At 42.1% G+C, this 13,901-nt stretch overlaps 1 protein-coding gene across 1 annotated transcript in view; it reads left to right on the top strand.

Moving 5' to 3' along the window:
- The first annotated feature begins 209 nt into the window (after positions 1–209).
- CD109 (CD109 molecule) overlaps positions 210–13,901 on the top strand; it is a 71,429-nt gene continuing 57,737 nt past the window's right edge. Inside the window, exons 1-2 of the mRNA XM_030945627.1 lie at positions 210–429; positions 685–845. Coding sequence (XP_030801487.1) covers positions 356–429; positions 685–845 — 235 coding nt within the window. The 5' untranslated portion in view covers positions 210–355. The remainder of the gene's footprint in view (positions 430–684; positions 846–13,901) is intronic.

Below are 13,901 nucleotides of genomic sequence, written 5' to 3'. Positions count from 1 at the left end.
TCTGCTCGGAGTGCAGGCAGAAAACATGGCTCTCGATGCTGCTTTTGTATGGTGCTGGGTTCTGAGAACCCCATCCGTTTCGCAGCTGCATCAGCCGCAGGATGTGGAGCGATGGCAGAGGGGAGGTGACACACCCCTAGGTATCCCTGCGTGGACAGATGTGTGCCGCCGCCGGGCCGCCCACCCGGGCCGGCCCCGGGAACGCCCCGCGGCTCCCGCCGCTGGCGCTGGGGCAGCGGCCGCCTCTCCCTTCCCTTCCCTTCCCCTCCCCGCCCGCCAAGGCGCCTCCCGCCCGGCCACAGCCCCGGGCCCTGCGCACAGCGGCGGACGCACCGGGCGGCGCTCACACAGAGCCATGGCGCGGTCCCGCGGCGATGTCCTCTTCTTCCTCCTCCTCCTCCTCTTCCTCTGCAGCTCCGCGGCGGCCGGGTACGTGGGGCTGGGGCACGGGGCACCTCTTCTTCCTTCCCTGTCGCCCGCCGCGGTGGCTGCCCTGCCCGGGAGCGGGCAGAGCGGCGCTGCCCGCTGCAGCCGGGGGTGAGCATCACTTCCAGCCTCCGCAACTCAGAGCGACAGAAGAGCTTGGCTACGTGTGTCGTGTGTCTTTATGTGTACGCGGTTACTTTTTATGAGAATGTGTTTCACTCCGTGCCCTTTCTCCCTCTGCCCGTTTGGTCTTTCCAGACCTACGTTCCTTGTGGCAGCTCCCTGGAACATCCGGCCTGGAGCAAACTTGACTGTTGGGGTAGCTCTGCTGCCGGACAGCCCAGCACAGGTCACCGTAAAGGGAGAAGTGATCAGAGATAACGAGACCATCCTGAGCAGGGAAGTGGTCTTTGAGAAAGGTAAGAAAAATAATGGACTTGGTTTGGAAGTATTTCTGTCTGCCTTCTCACAGGAATATTTTGTTCCTCCCAAAATATCATAGCTTCTGAGTGGTACTAAAATAGGAAATTTATCTTACCAAGTAGGAGTTGCTATGGGAAAATAGTCTTGTACACTGCTGGCTCTGTTTGGAGTTGGGCAACTGAGCTGGATATGAGGGCTTGCACGGGTGTGCTTACTGTCTGTAAACTCTGAAAATAATTAAATAGCAAAGTGTGATGGATGTGGGATTTGTGAGGAACCAGGAAGCACTCTGGACCATGTAGTGGGGCCACTGTAGAAGTAGTGGGAAAGTTGCCTACTGGTCACTTGCTAAGGTGCAAAGTGGAAGCGGTGGGAGAACAGAAGGGGTGAAACAAACAAGGTAATGCAACAACTGAAGCTGCTTCTTCATGCCCTAAGAAAGTAATGACCTGAGGACCATAGGAAAGTGAAGATGACTGTGTCAGACACTTGGAAGCTCTGAGCATTTGAAGAAATAAGAATTTTTAAGGATCAGGAACTGAATTTTGGAGAGTTTGGGGATGGAAGATAAGTAAATGTAAGAAGAGACTGATTTAATCTATGCCACCAGGCAGGGGTAGTGGATGTGGGAGTTCTGAAAAGCTGAGATATCCTGGCCAATGTTCTTTTTTTAGAAAGGTCACCTGACAACAGACGCATAGAGATATCCTACCTGAGATTTGTCCTCATGAGAAAAAAAATATTTTTTTATGGATAGTTCAGCTTTCACACTGCTCTCACTATGAGGTGATATAAATGACATCTAAAGTCTAGCTTTTTATTTGTTAAATGTAGAGAGTGTGAGGGCAGTGTGAGGTACTGAAAAATCTATCCTGCTATAATGCTCGTTCTCTACTGTTTGTGTAGTTCTTGTCTTAATGTCTTATAGTTAATGTAGATGCCTTAATTGGAAGCATCACACCTTCATTTCAAAGCCTTCACAGCCTGTAGAGAAGATTGAGGCTTTGAGTGTGATGGAGCCATTTGAACAGATCAGAAAATTTTGATATAGAACCAAAACAAACCTAAACCTGTCAGCTTTTGTTGTTTGCTTTTGAAATCCAAAATTTTAAAAAGAAAATAAATTGTCTTCTCCTTTTCTTCCTCTATCTATACTGGCTTTTATTTCCTGCTTTAACGTAGAGTTCAGCGAGCCTTGCATGAGTTTCTATCTGTCTGTTTTTGTCCTTCTCAACGTTAAAAGCCAGACAAGCAACTGGTAATTCCAAGCTGTCTCTGTCTTCTGAGCACACAGAATAATGCTTGACACTGGGAGCTGCTGAAGTCAGAGTGAATGGTGGGTTATTAGGAACAGGTATGGCACTGCATCAGACTGGATACAGTGAGGAAAAAGGGCAAGTGCTGTAGTGAATAACTAACTTCTAATATTTTCCAGTTTTTTCAGTATATCTTTAAATTTTCTGTGCTTTTTACTTGGTAAATGAAACAAAGAACCAAAAAAAAAAAAAAAAGGTGCTGAGCATACTGTGTATTTCCTCTTGCAAAATTCTTAACGTTTAGTATGTGGCCATCAGTTTTTTTTCTAGTCAGGTTATACAGTCTGTTAGTCATTTGTTTTCTGTGAACAAATATGGAAGCAAAACTGTTAAGGGACAAGAGTAAGGGAACTGCCCTGTAAAAGAGGATGTAGTCTTGAAGACTTGTATCCAAAGGTGTTGCAGGTGTGGATCAGTTCTGACTCAGAGAGAAAGCAAGTTGTCAGAGAGAAGCAAGTACAGCTTGTCAGAATAAGAACATAAATCTTCGAAATTTTCATTGAAGAACACAACAATCTTAATATGAAGTGGTATTGTTGTAGCTGATCTTAGTCTGTGACTGAAGGAGGACTGGAGGTTTTATCAAACCAGCTGTTGCAGCTGAAGGAAAAAAACCAAGCATATCTCCAGGCACACAAAATCTTTAAATTACATAATTTCTGCATGTATTAGTGCTCAGAGAATGTTGGTTTATCTGTCACTGAATACTTACCTTGGTTAGACTGCACATTCAGTGGCACTGTTGCCTAAGCTGGCTCAATTATGCTCTGTAGTTTTCCTTGCAGGATGACAGCAAAAGCAGGGGATTAACTGCTCTGAGAAACTGATCTGACTGAAAAATAAAGTTTTTATTTTGTTTCAATGTTTTTTTAGGCAGACAGGTCCCCTGGTTCAATGTGCAAATGTTTGTACTGATGGAACTGAGTTTGAAATTGGATGCTGGAGACATAGAACAGGCTGAGGACACAGTTTTATTAGGGATGTTTAATCTGACAGGCCAAGTTCATTCAAGTGCCTCAGTATAAATGGTGTTACATACCTGTCTGTCAAATGCTTCTGCAATTGCCTCAAATTAAGGCTTTAGCCTGGTTCTCTAGGAGGTGCTCAATATGATACATATAGTGGTCTAAGTTTCTGATTTAGCTCCATGAGAAGACCTTATCGTATTAGAGGCATGGGATTTTTTAATTTCTGTAATATAATTCTTGCTTTGAATAAGAAATAGAGTGTTTGCCCTCTGATGGTTGATAAAGCATTTGCTGTTCTAATATTACTTGTAGTGGAATTTTGATAGGTCAGTGATTCTTGGGCAATTGTCTGTTAGAGAAACTTTAGCAGTGGAGGTTGGTTCCCATCATTATTGGGATTTTTATATAACTAAGGGAAAATAAATATTAATAAGTGGCTAGTGGCTATTTGGAGTGAAGGAGAAAGTGTGCATGCACACGAATTTAAAGATATTTTGAGCTTGGCACAATATTCCAGAATCTAAATGTACTCTATAGGAAGGGAGATTATTTAGGACCAACATTTTGGTGCAGAAATTAAGTTAATTGCATTTAATATAGTGAAAAAAAACCGAAAAATGACTGAATGTTTGCAAGGGGGAGGTTGCTGCTACAGGTAAATTTTGTGTGAGCAAGCACAACCCAAAAAAAATAGAATGCGTCACCAGGAGAGAATAGGTTTCCATTGCCTAGAGCAGATGCCAGGAAAACACAAAGCACCAACTAAAGCTGTTTTTGTGAGCTGTACCAAGCCTTGACACACTTTCTGTGGAGATGCAGTATTAGAAAGATCCTCATTGAAATGGCTGCAGAAGGTAACAATGGCTTGTGTGCAGTTGGAGCTGTTGGGTTTTCTGTGTCAACAATAGCAAAAAAAAAAAATTATGGGAATAACAGAAGAACAAGTTAAATTCCCTGCACGAATAACTTGATCTTTAGTGATTGCAGTGAGGGGTGACTCCTGCCATGCATAGTCATCCAGTCATTGATAATAAAGATGTAGTATGAATTGGCAGGAGGTGTTTTCTTACAGGGTTTGCTACCCAGACATTGCTGTGTGTGTTAAGAGTATGAGAAACCTTACACCTTAATTGCAAGAGGTTCTGAAAAGTATTTTCTGTGTTGGTGCTAGAATGATTTGGAAAGAATAAGAAGCATATAAGTTGGAAAAAAGAATTGGTTTTCAGAAAATCTTCTGTGTGTGATGAGGTGTCATAATTTGCCCAACAGCATGAATGTTTTTAATTCTAAAGAGTAAGATTCATTAGTTAAAACTTTTGCTATATAAGGTACAGTACAACGTAATGTATTTAAGGCGTGGTGAGTGAGAATTATGTGAACTTACTGGAGAATTATATGAAGTTACTGGAGAATTTGGTTTACAGTAACGTGCATAGTTTGTAAATGACTTGTATATGTTAATTAATTTATGCTGCTTTTCTGTATTTCCAGAGAGGAGTACACTTACTTGTTAACAGAGGTTACTGAGCTAGAGCATGGTAAATACTCGGCTAGGATTTATGAAGCATGATAGTTTGTGAGAATGTTTGTCGAGCTCAGACATGTAATGATCCTCCATAGAGACAATGGAAAATCTCCTTTTACCAGAAGGCATGTTTTACATACTTAATAATATGATTCTGACCACATCACTATAAGAACCAGTGAGAGACACTAGGAATAGTAATTTGTAAAGTAACACCTAAGTGGGAGTGAATGGCCTAAACCCCTCAGTCCCTGTTATTAACCTTGAGTTGCCTCTGTACCTTATGTCAGAATAAAATGACTGAGTTATTGGTGACTGTGGTGTCTGTGCTGAATATCTGTGGGGTGAAAGGTTTTGCTGGCAGTTTAGTGGAACATCTCCTTTCTGCCCAATTTTTCGTTGATGCCTAAAGAGCCACACAGTGAGAGAGCAGGAGTTGCCAGCAGTGCTTTTGCATCCATAATCTCCATATCCAAAAGTACATGTGGCTGTGCCTTATGAAAAATAATTTGATAGCACATGCACATAACCTATGCAAAATCAGAGTGAAGGAAAAGTTTTTGGGAAGGAGGCGTTGGGGCTGGACCCAGAGATGACTGATGTAGTAGAGAAGAAGGTGCTCTTTTTATGGGCTTTCATATAGCTGGAGTAGATAAAAAAAACAAGCAAACCCAAAACTATAAAAGAAAAGAACAAAACCCAGCAAGTTTCTGTGCCTGTTGTTGAATCCATCCTGCTAACAGACCCATTAAGTTGTTTGCAGAAAAATTGGAGTAGTGATCCTATGCAGTACTTGAGCTTTATGTTACTGTTTGCATGCTGTTTGAGATTTGAGGGAAGGAGTCCTTCTGTGACTCAAGGCTTATGTGGTTGTACATGAGATTTTTCTGGTCACCATGTTCTTTGTCCATATCCACCCAAGGAGGGTGTGGCATATTGAGCGCTCCAGGCTGTTTCACAATGTCTTCGGAAGAGTGGGATAAAACAGAAATGCAGACAGTGGGACAACTCATACAGATGAGGGAATATTACGTGTCCCTGTGTGCAGTTCCCTGTTGCCATTGTGAACTGGAGGGGCTTTGGAGGTTTTAGGAAAGGGAGGAGAGAAGAACAAACTAAAGGTTGTGGATTAGGGAAAAAAGAAGTGATGAAAACAAACAGGAATTGGTAGGTAGCATGCTATCACAAACAAGAAGGGAAGCAAAGGGTGAAAATTCCTGAGAGAGTCATACTGAAAGGATAAGTGCACATTAACAGAACAGAGAGGTAAGAAATGAAGTAACTAAGCACGATCTAAACTGGCCAAAAAACAGAAAGAAGGAAAACTGTATGTAGAAACTGTAAATGAGATCAGATTACAAAGGAACTTAAAGAAGTAGCATGGGTAATGAAGAACAAAACTGGTAAGGCCAAACCATTAGTAGGAAAGAATGTGAAGGATAGTAAGGCAGGGTTTTTAAATAACATATTGGTAGCAAGAAATCTATCAAAGGATGTGGCTTGCTACCCTGATGAGAAGGGTTGCTACTTCTGTGGCTTGCTACTCTGATGATTAATGGTGCTGAGAGGCAGTAAGTGTTTAGTCTTCACTAAGAAGATCAACTAACTGTCATGGAAAAGGCTTAAGAATTAAGATTACAAAAGGGGAGGAACAGTTTAAAGAGCACTTTGGTCAAGTGTTTAGGCTTGATAAAATTGCCTGTAGAATATTTAGGGAATTGACTGAAATAATTTAAAATCTGCTAGTGAAGTTCTGAGAGCATAACTGAACAGAGAGGTTCTGGAAGATTGAAAACCTGCAAAGCAAATGTGTTGCCCTGTGGGTTGGCAAAGGTTGTAAGTGGAGAAGAAGCAGGATTTTGTCATATTTTGATTTTACTAAGGCTTTTGATAGTCTGGCGCAGCACTTTGACAAGTCAGCTGAGGAAGCAGGGACAGCATGAAATTCTTATTTAATATGTTTGTAGCTGGATGAAAAATAGTGTTCATCAAGTAAGTCTAAGTGGTTCACTCTCAAACTGGAGATGAGTTGCCCTGAAACTGCAGTGTTCAGTGTGAGTGACATGAATGAAAAGAGGAGAATGTTTATTAGATTAGTGAAGGGGTAGTAAGGACACTGGGAGAAAGGATTAGATTTTGAACACATTTTCGCAATACCAGAAATGATTAGGGGAAAAACTGGAGTGTGATTCACTAGCACTAGTGCGTAGTTCTGCTTTTGTTGATGAATAAAAGAGCATGTGTTTATTGGATGGGGAACAAGGTGATGCAGCCCTGCAGAAAAAGTGGTGTGTGTATGGGGTGGGAGCAATGGTTTAAAGGCAACTGAAGGTGAAGGCTTGTAAGTAGTGCTGTGGTGCTCAAAAAAGAAGTTAAACATTGTACTCAGAGGTATACACAGAAGTATTTTCTGTAAGCTATGAGAAAGTATTCTAGTAGTCTTCACAGCTTAATTGGGCATCCTGGGGAATGCTGTGCTTGATTTTTGGCACTCATCATGGAGCCTGTGAACCAACTGGAGAAATGCCAGGGAGAGCAGACAGAAGGATCTGAGATCTCTCAGGAGACGAGTTCAAACCTGTCAGAAGAAGATGGGCCTTCACATGAGATGAAAATAAATTGTGGAACTCCATGTCCCAGTTGTTCTGGATGGAAAACATGATTGCACGAATTTACATGACAGAAGTCCATGGAGGATTGGCCTAGTATACAGACACACACATTGCTTAGGCTGGGAAGAGTACCCAAGGAAGGGTTGCTGTGTACCTGTTCACTTTTGATGCTTTTCAGATGTCTGTCCTTGACTGTTGCTGCAGATGGGATCTTGGGCCAGACAGCAGACAGACTTGGGTTTGACCCTGAGAGTCTCTTCTACATTCTGGAAAATGTCTGAGGAGAGATGGGAGGAACTGGTGTGAAGTATCAGGAGAAGAGTGCTATACACCTGCTATGTACTATTAAGTACATGTAAAAGCAGATTTAAAGAGAAAAGGGTGGGAGCTAACAGTGGATGGGTCTAAGGTGATGTCCTTAGTGGTGTCTAGTTAGAAGGAGATCTGAGCTGAGGTACTGAGTTAGAGAAATACTTGCAGAGGCAGCAAGTGGTTGGGAAATTCATGAGTTTCTAGTCATACAGAGGTGACTTCTCTTTTCATGAGACCCGTATGACTCAGCACTGGCAGTGTTGCTGGTTTCCATGCTGTGCTATCCACGACTACCTGCTTGTGAAGGTGGAGTTGAGATCCTGTCAGCAGAGATTGAATAGCAAGTGTGAAGAGATGATGCTGGTTCACCTACATTCACTGCAGTCCAGATAAGTATGTGCATAGAAAACATGGTTATAGTGACAGACCACTTCTTCAGCTTCCTGAAGGTATAGCTGTGAGGTTCAGGTGCTTATTTTGTGTGGTATGGGGTTTATATTGCCTTTATGTACTGATGAAGCAAGTCTCTAGTACTATTTTTGTATATTCAAATAATTTTATTGCCTCAGAAAAGTTATGTGGCTTTGTCATCACGAGCTTTAAATGTGTTCCAGAAAATGGAAGAAAACCAATATGAGAACAAACCTTGTTCTTTTACTCCCTTTAAGCAGAAAGCAGAAATTTCAATAGATCCTGAATGTGTTATTTGCAGTGAATGAGTCTGAGAAGTTGCTTGACTTTGAAATTTTGCTCCAGTTACAGCAGTTGATGTGATGAGGGTGGTGTTAATACTGCCAAATGTCTGGCATGTACAGGCTTAGCCATATTTTGTCCTAATGTGATCTTCCTGTGTTTTAATTTGGAATAAAAACTGCAGCTGCTTTTAATTGCCTTGATAGTGGCTTTGTCTGTGTTTATTTCATGGACATAAGAATGGATAGTAATGGTGGCCAATAGTGCCTTGAAAGCAGCATGTGGAGATGTTTATGTTTGTGTATTAGTACACAGTCACCAAGGGGATGAAGTGTATTTCACATTTAGTTGTGTAAAAGGCTTAAGTCTGAGATTGTTCTGAATTGTCTGTATAGCTTCACAGTCTGATTCTAATGGCAAGAAAGTTTCTGCGTAGTATTCAAAGATTGCCTTCCTAACAGCTGTAAATTTATAGTTCATGGCAGTAGAGTTGTTATGGTATGGTAGGCAGTGGTAATGTCATATGCATAACAAGAAGTCCACAGATGGCTCTTAGGTTTGTCTCGGAAAAAAGTTGAAGAGAGGCTGTACTTGAGTTTAAGCAGTGATAGTGCCTGGATAGCTCTCAGAAGGTCTCTGATTAAAAAGATTATTTAGTTTTGGACATATGAAGCTGTTCTGTTTTCCTACCCAGCATGCAGTGTCTTAGAAAACACTGTCTGGTTTATCTAAGTATTGTGTTCTTGGAACTGGCCAGTCTCTGACTACTTGGCTGAAAGTGGTAATAATAGTATAATCCATGGAGCTGGTTGTTTGGCTTTAGAAGATTGAGTGACAAATTAAATGTCTGAATTATGCTTTAAGTCTAAAAAGGGCCAGTCAGCAGGAAAACATGCTACTTGCTTGGGGAAAGGATCATGGATGTGGCAGGGCAAGGGAAGAGGTGCCCAGCCATCAGCAGCATCTGTTGGTCTGAGAGGGTGGGAGATGGTGGTGTTCCTCAAGGGTACATCTGACAGTGCTGATGAGGGAAGAATGGCTGAATCACTAGAAGGGACAAGCAGGGGGGTACCACAACTCCTTTGCCATGTAAGGTAGAAAGACACAGAGAATGCTGTGGTCAGGGGGCCGAGGAGAGGAAGGACAGTGCCTGTTCATACCTTCTGTTCATACCTTCTGGTAGATCTGTGTCTGCTGTGTCCTGGCCAAGAGTGTTTCTGGATGTGCTATGGTTGGGTTTCTTCCACTCTTCTGATCATGGAGGTTAAGGAAAAACTTTTATATTTAGGTGAAGAAGGGTTTTTATCTAGTTGTCAGGAAAATATCCCTGCACTTCCCATTGCAGACTGAAGCTAGAACTTGCTAGTAGCTGCAGAGTTTGGTAAAACATAGCTTTAATCACAAAAACATCTGTGCATTCTGCCTTTTTTCTGTTCTTCAGGGCTATGGTGCTCTGTCTCTTGACCAGACCCTTAGGTGATAAAGTTTGGTCCAGTTTAGATTATTCCTCCTGTCCCCTTACATCTTTCTCCATAGGCAATGCTGCTACCTTGCCTCTCTCTCCCCCTTTATAATTTCTGAGTGCTTTTAGCCTCCAGGTTTGCAAAAACAACTGAAAAGGATAAGGGGAGGAGGGTAGGAAGCGGCTGTGGAGGGAAGAGTACGTAATGCTGGCAGACAGGGTTTAGGAGGCATTTTGGAGCACGTTATACCCCTTTGCTACAGGCCTGTTGGCCTCATTTGGCTTTGGATGTCAGCCCGAATGCTGACGTCCCCTGGCAGTCCCTGTTGTGTGCTTGAGTGCTGTATTGCCCCTCCTTCTGTCATCTGTGCCAAGCTGAGCCATAACTTAACAGCCATGGCTTAAGCTCTGTATTTTGGGCTATTTGTGTAAATAATTAGTGCTAATTTGGGTGGTAGCTTTAGCATGATAGATGAGGAGTATGCCATATTTAAAGCAAACTGTGAACTCAACAGATTTTCAGTTCTTCTTTGAAGAATAAGTTTTCACTTCCGGGACAGCTTAGGCCTTGGTATTACTGCTTTTTTTTTTTTTTTTAACACAAGAATTGTATATATTTTGGACAGGAATGAAAATCTGGAAGGACATTTATGAACACTAATTTTTATTTATATGATGGGAGTTTTTGAAATTGATTCAGCAGTAGAAAATAACTCAATTTGCCCCTGCAAAGAAAATGTTTTTCTGTAAACATTTCCTATGTATTGGTATGAACACAGCTGTGAGAGCAAAGATGTGGCATAATTTCAGTAAATCAATCTGAAGTGATTCCGGTTCTATTTTTCTGTTCTCACACATTACTAAGAAGAATTGGAGACATAGGTAGAAAAGCTTAAGTGAGAAAATCTGTTTGTAGCAATAGCTGCCACATGAGCTAGAATATGCAGTCAGTGCTGACTTTATGTAAATCAGAGACTGAAGTGCTACTTTATTGATATATTGGCATAAGCTCTAGTTCACTGTGCCAAGCCATGCAGTAATTTTTCTAGAACCTCTGTCCTTTTTTGGGGGTGGAAGCTGAAACATTTGTGACTAGTCCTAGTGGTGTCATCTCAAGAAGGGGTAGAATAAATTTCTGGGTCTGGGTCAGGCCTGTGCAGTGGGAAGAATTTAAGATGCCATTGTTTGTGCTGTTTTCCGTAAGTCTAAAAAACCCATGCATATGTTTACGTAGAATTTGTTGTATTTGCTTTATTGATAACAATACTATTACACTGACAAAAAATGGCAGGGTAGAAAAATACTTTAAAATACTGCTGATATGTCACTCCCACACTTTCTTTGATTCCTTTTCTGCTGGACAATCTTAAATGCCAGGGATTCTGAGGAAAAGGGGCAGGACAGTGTGGTATTTGTTTCCACTGCATTTCCATGTATTTTCTCAGTTCAGTAGTTATTGAATGAATACAGTATAAGCCTCAGGAATTTTGTGAAAGAAATGGTTTTGCAAATGACAAGGAGAGAGATTTTTTTCTTGAAGGCTCATGTGACTTCTGCTGGGATTTTTGGTAGTTTGTATTTTGACTTTCTTCAAGATTAATCTGTAACAGTCCACTGAATTTTTCATGTCTCCCCCTAAAACAAAGTCATGATTCCCAGCTGGAAGTATTCCCTAACTAATCTCTTGTGGTAGCAGGGCTGTGTGCTCTTGCCTGGTTGTTCCCTGCTGTGTCCCACTCCAGTTGTGCTGGTGACTGTGGCTGCGGAGAGCGGATGGAATGGGTCAGGAGGAAGCATTTTGTGGTTTGCAGGACTTGCTGCTGGTGGCTTAGCTGTTCTGGGCTCCTTTCTAAACCTACTTCTTCCGCCTGGTGTTAGCTACCTGCATTTCATAACTGAAGGGTTTCTTTGCAGAGATGTGTTGAAGGAGACAGAAAACTGCTGCCATTTCTGGGGGCAGTAGATGCCAGACTTGACTGATCTCATGGGAGTGTTACATGCTGCATGTGGGTAAAAGTCAGCTGCACGATAGGAGGGCTTGCAGCAGAGCAGGGATATGTGCTAGCTGTTGGACCATGGTTAATTCCTTATAAAACTGAAATTGCTGTATGATCAAATATAATTTAATTCATCAAGTGAACAGAAAAATTTGTGAATTTCCGCTATTCAGCATTGACGTAAAGGAAATGTTTTCCTATAGCTCTTGCTTGAGCATGTCCAAAGTCATCCCTAGGCATAGTTGAGCAGAGCTCCAGTGATTTGGCTGCAGCTTGATAGTCTCTGAGAATATGGGAAAATCTTGCATGACAGGAGAATCCACTGCAATGCTAAAGAATTTCAGATCTGCCCAGGCTGCTCAATTCCTAGCAAAATTACATAGTGACATAAATTGGAAGATTACCTCATGCCCTGGAGCCTCTTTTATGATTCTCACTGGCTGGGAATTAGACAGTGCTCTGGGCTTTATTACAGGGAGGCTGTGGCTCCCTAGCACTGCCTCAGAAGGTAAATCCTTTCTGAGTTGCACAAATGCAACTGTGATATAAATCTCCCTCCTCTCCAAGTCTTTCCCCATCTGCATTACATTTTTACCTAGCTCAGACCTGATGTTAGATCTCCCAGGCTTGGGAGCAGGAAAGAAACCCTGCCATAAGATTTCTGGTTTTTTGCATGCCACTTGTTCTCAAAACAGGTGGAGGCAAGCAGGCACTGCACTGGTGAGAAAGCTTTGAAGTTCCTGCCCTGTTAAGGTTGCTTTCCAAGCTGGTGGATGCTGCACAGGACTACCACAGCGGTTGCCTTCGTCACTCTGCCCTTGTGGGGTGTGGGTACCAGTGTGTTTGCGCTGGAGGGGTAAAGATGGAAAGAGAAACCCCATGGTGTGGGCTCTGGTACAAATACCAGATTTGTGTCTCCCGGTGTAATGAAGTCATTCCTGGAGCCACTACTGTAATTAGCTGTGTGGATTAGATTAAAGCTAGCATGGCGCAACAACCATGTGCATATCCACTCAGAAACATGTGACAAATGGTTTCTATTCCTTGTTAATAACCAATTATCAGCAGTGACAAAGGTTATATTTTTTTTCCTCTGGTGTTGTGGTTGTGGCTGTACAGACCCCAGCGTTAGCACAGCCTTATTTCAGAGAGGGAAAGAAACAAGAGAAGGGCTAGGGTTTTAGTGTATAACTGAGAGAAATTTCAGGAGGTAACTTTGTACCATCTCTGTTGCTATTTACCATGCATCTTGCTCCTTTACCGTGAAATGGCCTAAGAAAAATTCTTCCTACTTAGCAGTAACTCACTCTGTCCTGAGTTAGGAAGACATAAGTTTCCTTTAGCTAAAATTATGTCTCTATGTCTGCAATTGTTTGAGCATGGGGTTGTTTGGGTAGGTGTTGGGAATAAATGTATCAGTGCATCTAGAGGTGTTTACATTGCCTGTGGATCAGGTACTCTGCAGGACTTCGTAATGCCTCTCCTGTGTGCCAAGCAAGCTTGGCCAAGTGTGAGGGCTCCCTGCCACTGCGAATTGGGGCAGTTTGTCCTCTCCACTGGCTGCTGAGAAAAGTATTTTGCCAGACGTTGCTTTGTGGAAAGCCTCAAAGGCCAGTGGGGTTGCTCGCAGTTAATGACTGCATGAGATGCTTCTCAAGTGGAGAGAGAGATGATATGAAAAAAAAAGTAGGTTTAACAGCAACGTAAACATGTGGAAAGAAGTATGTTCTTTAGGCCCAGTACTGCCCATGCCTGTTAAGGTTTTGAGTACCAGAATGAAGTATTGGAGTGTGCTACCCACAGACTTAATTTGTGGGATGTGAGTCATTTGGTTTAACCTAGTTTATAATTTGGATAGATGGTACATACTGGATAGCATTTTTCTTCTAGTGTTCTGGAAGCAGTCAGGACAACCTGTATTCAGTTCATTGAGATTCCTTCTGTTTGCCATTGTCAAAGGCAAGAATTCATTGACTTCTAAAACTAACATTTATTGAAGTTCAGGGGTCGAGGGATTGCTTTATCTTGGAAGCAATGCCTTTAGGTCCAGGATCAAGAAGGACATTAATAAATAAATAAATAGATTTTTTTTCTTACTCTATGAAACAATTGAGTAAAAGATAGGTATAAAACTGTGGCTTTTTAGGAGATACAAAACGGTCTAACT

This window comes from Camarhynchus parvulus, chromosome 3 (assembly GCF_901933205.1).
Source record: "Camarhynchus parvulus chromosome 3, STF_HiC, whole genome shotgun sequence".
Classification (NCBI taxonomy): Eukaryota; Metazoa; Chordata; class Aves; order Passeriformes; family Thraupidae; genus Camarhynchus; species Camarhynchus parvulus.
This window is presented reverse-complemented; position numbering and strand designations above follow the sequence as displayed.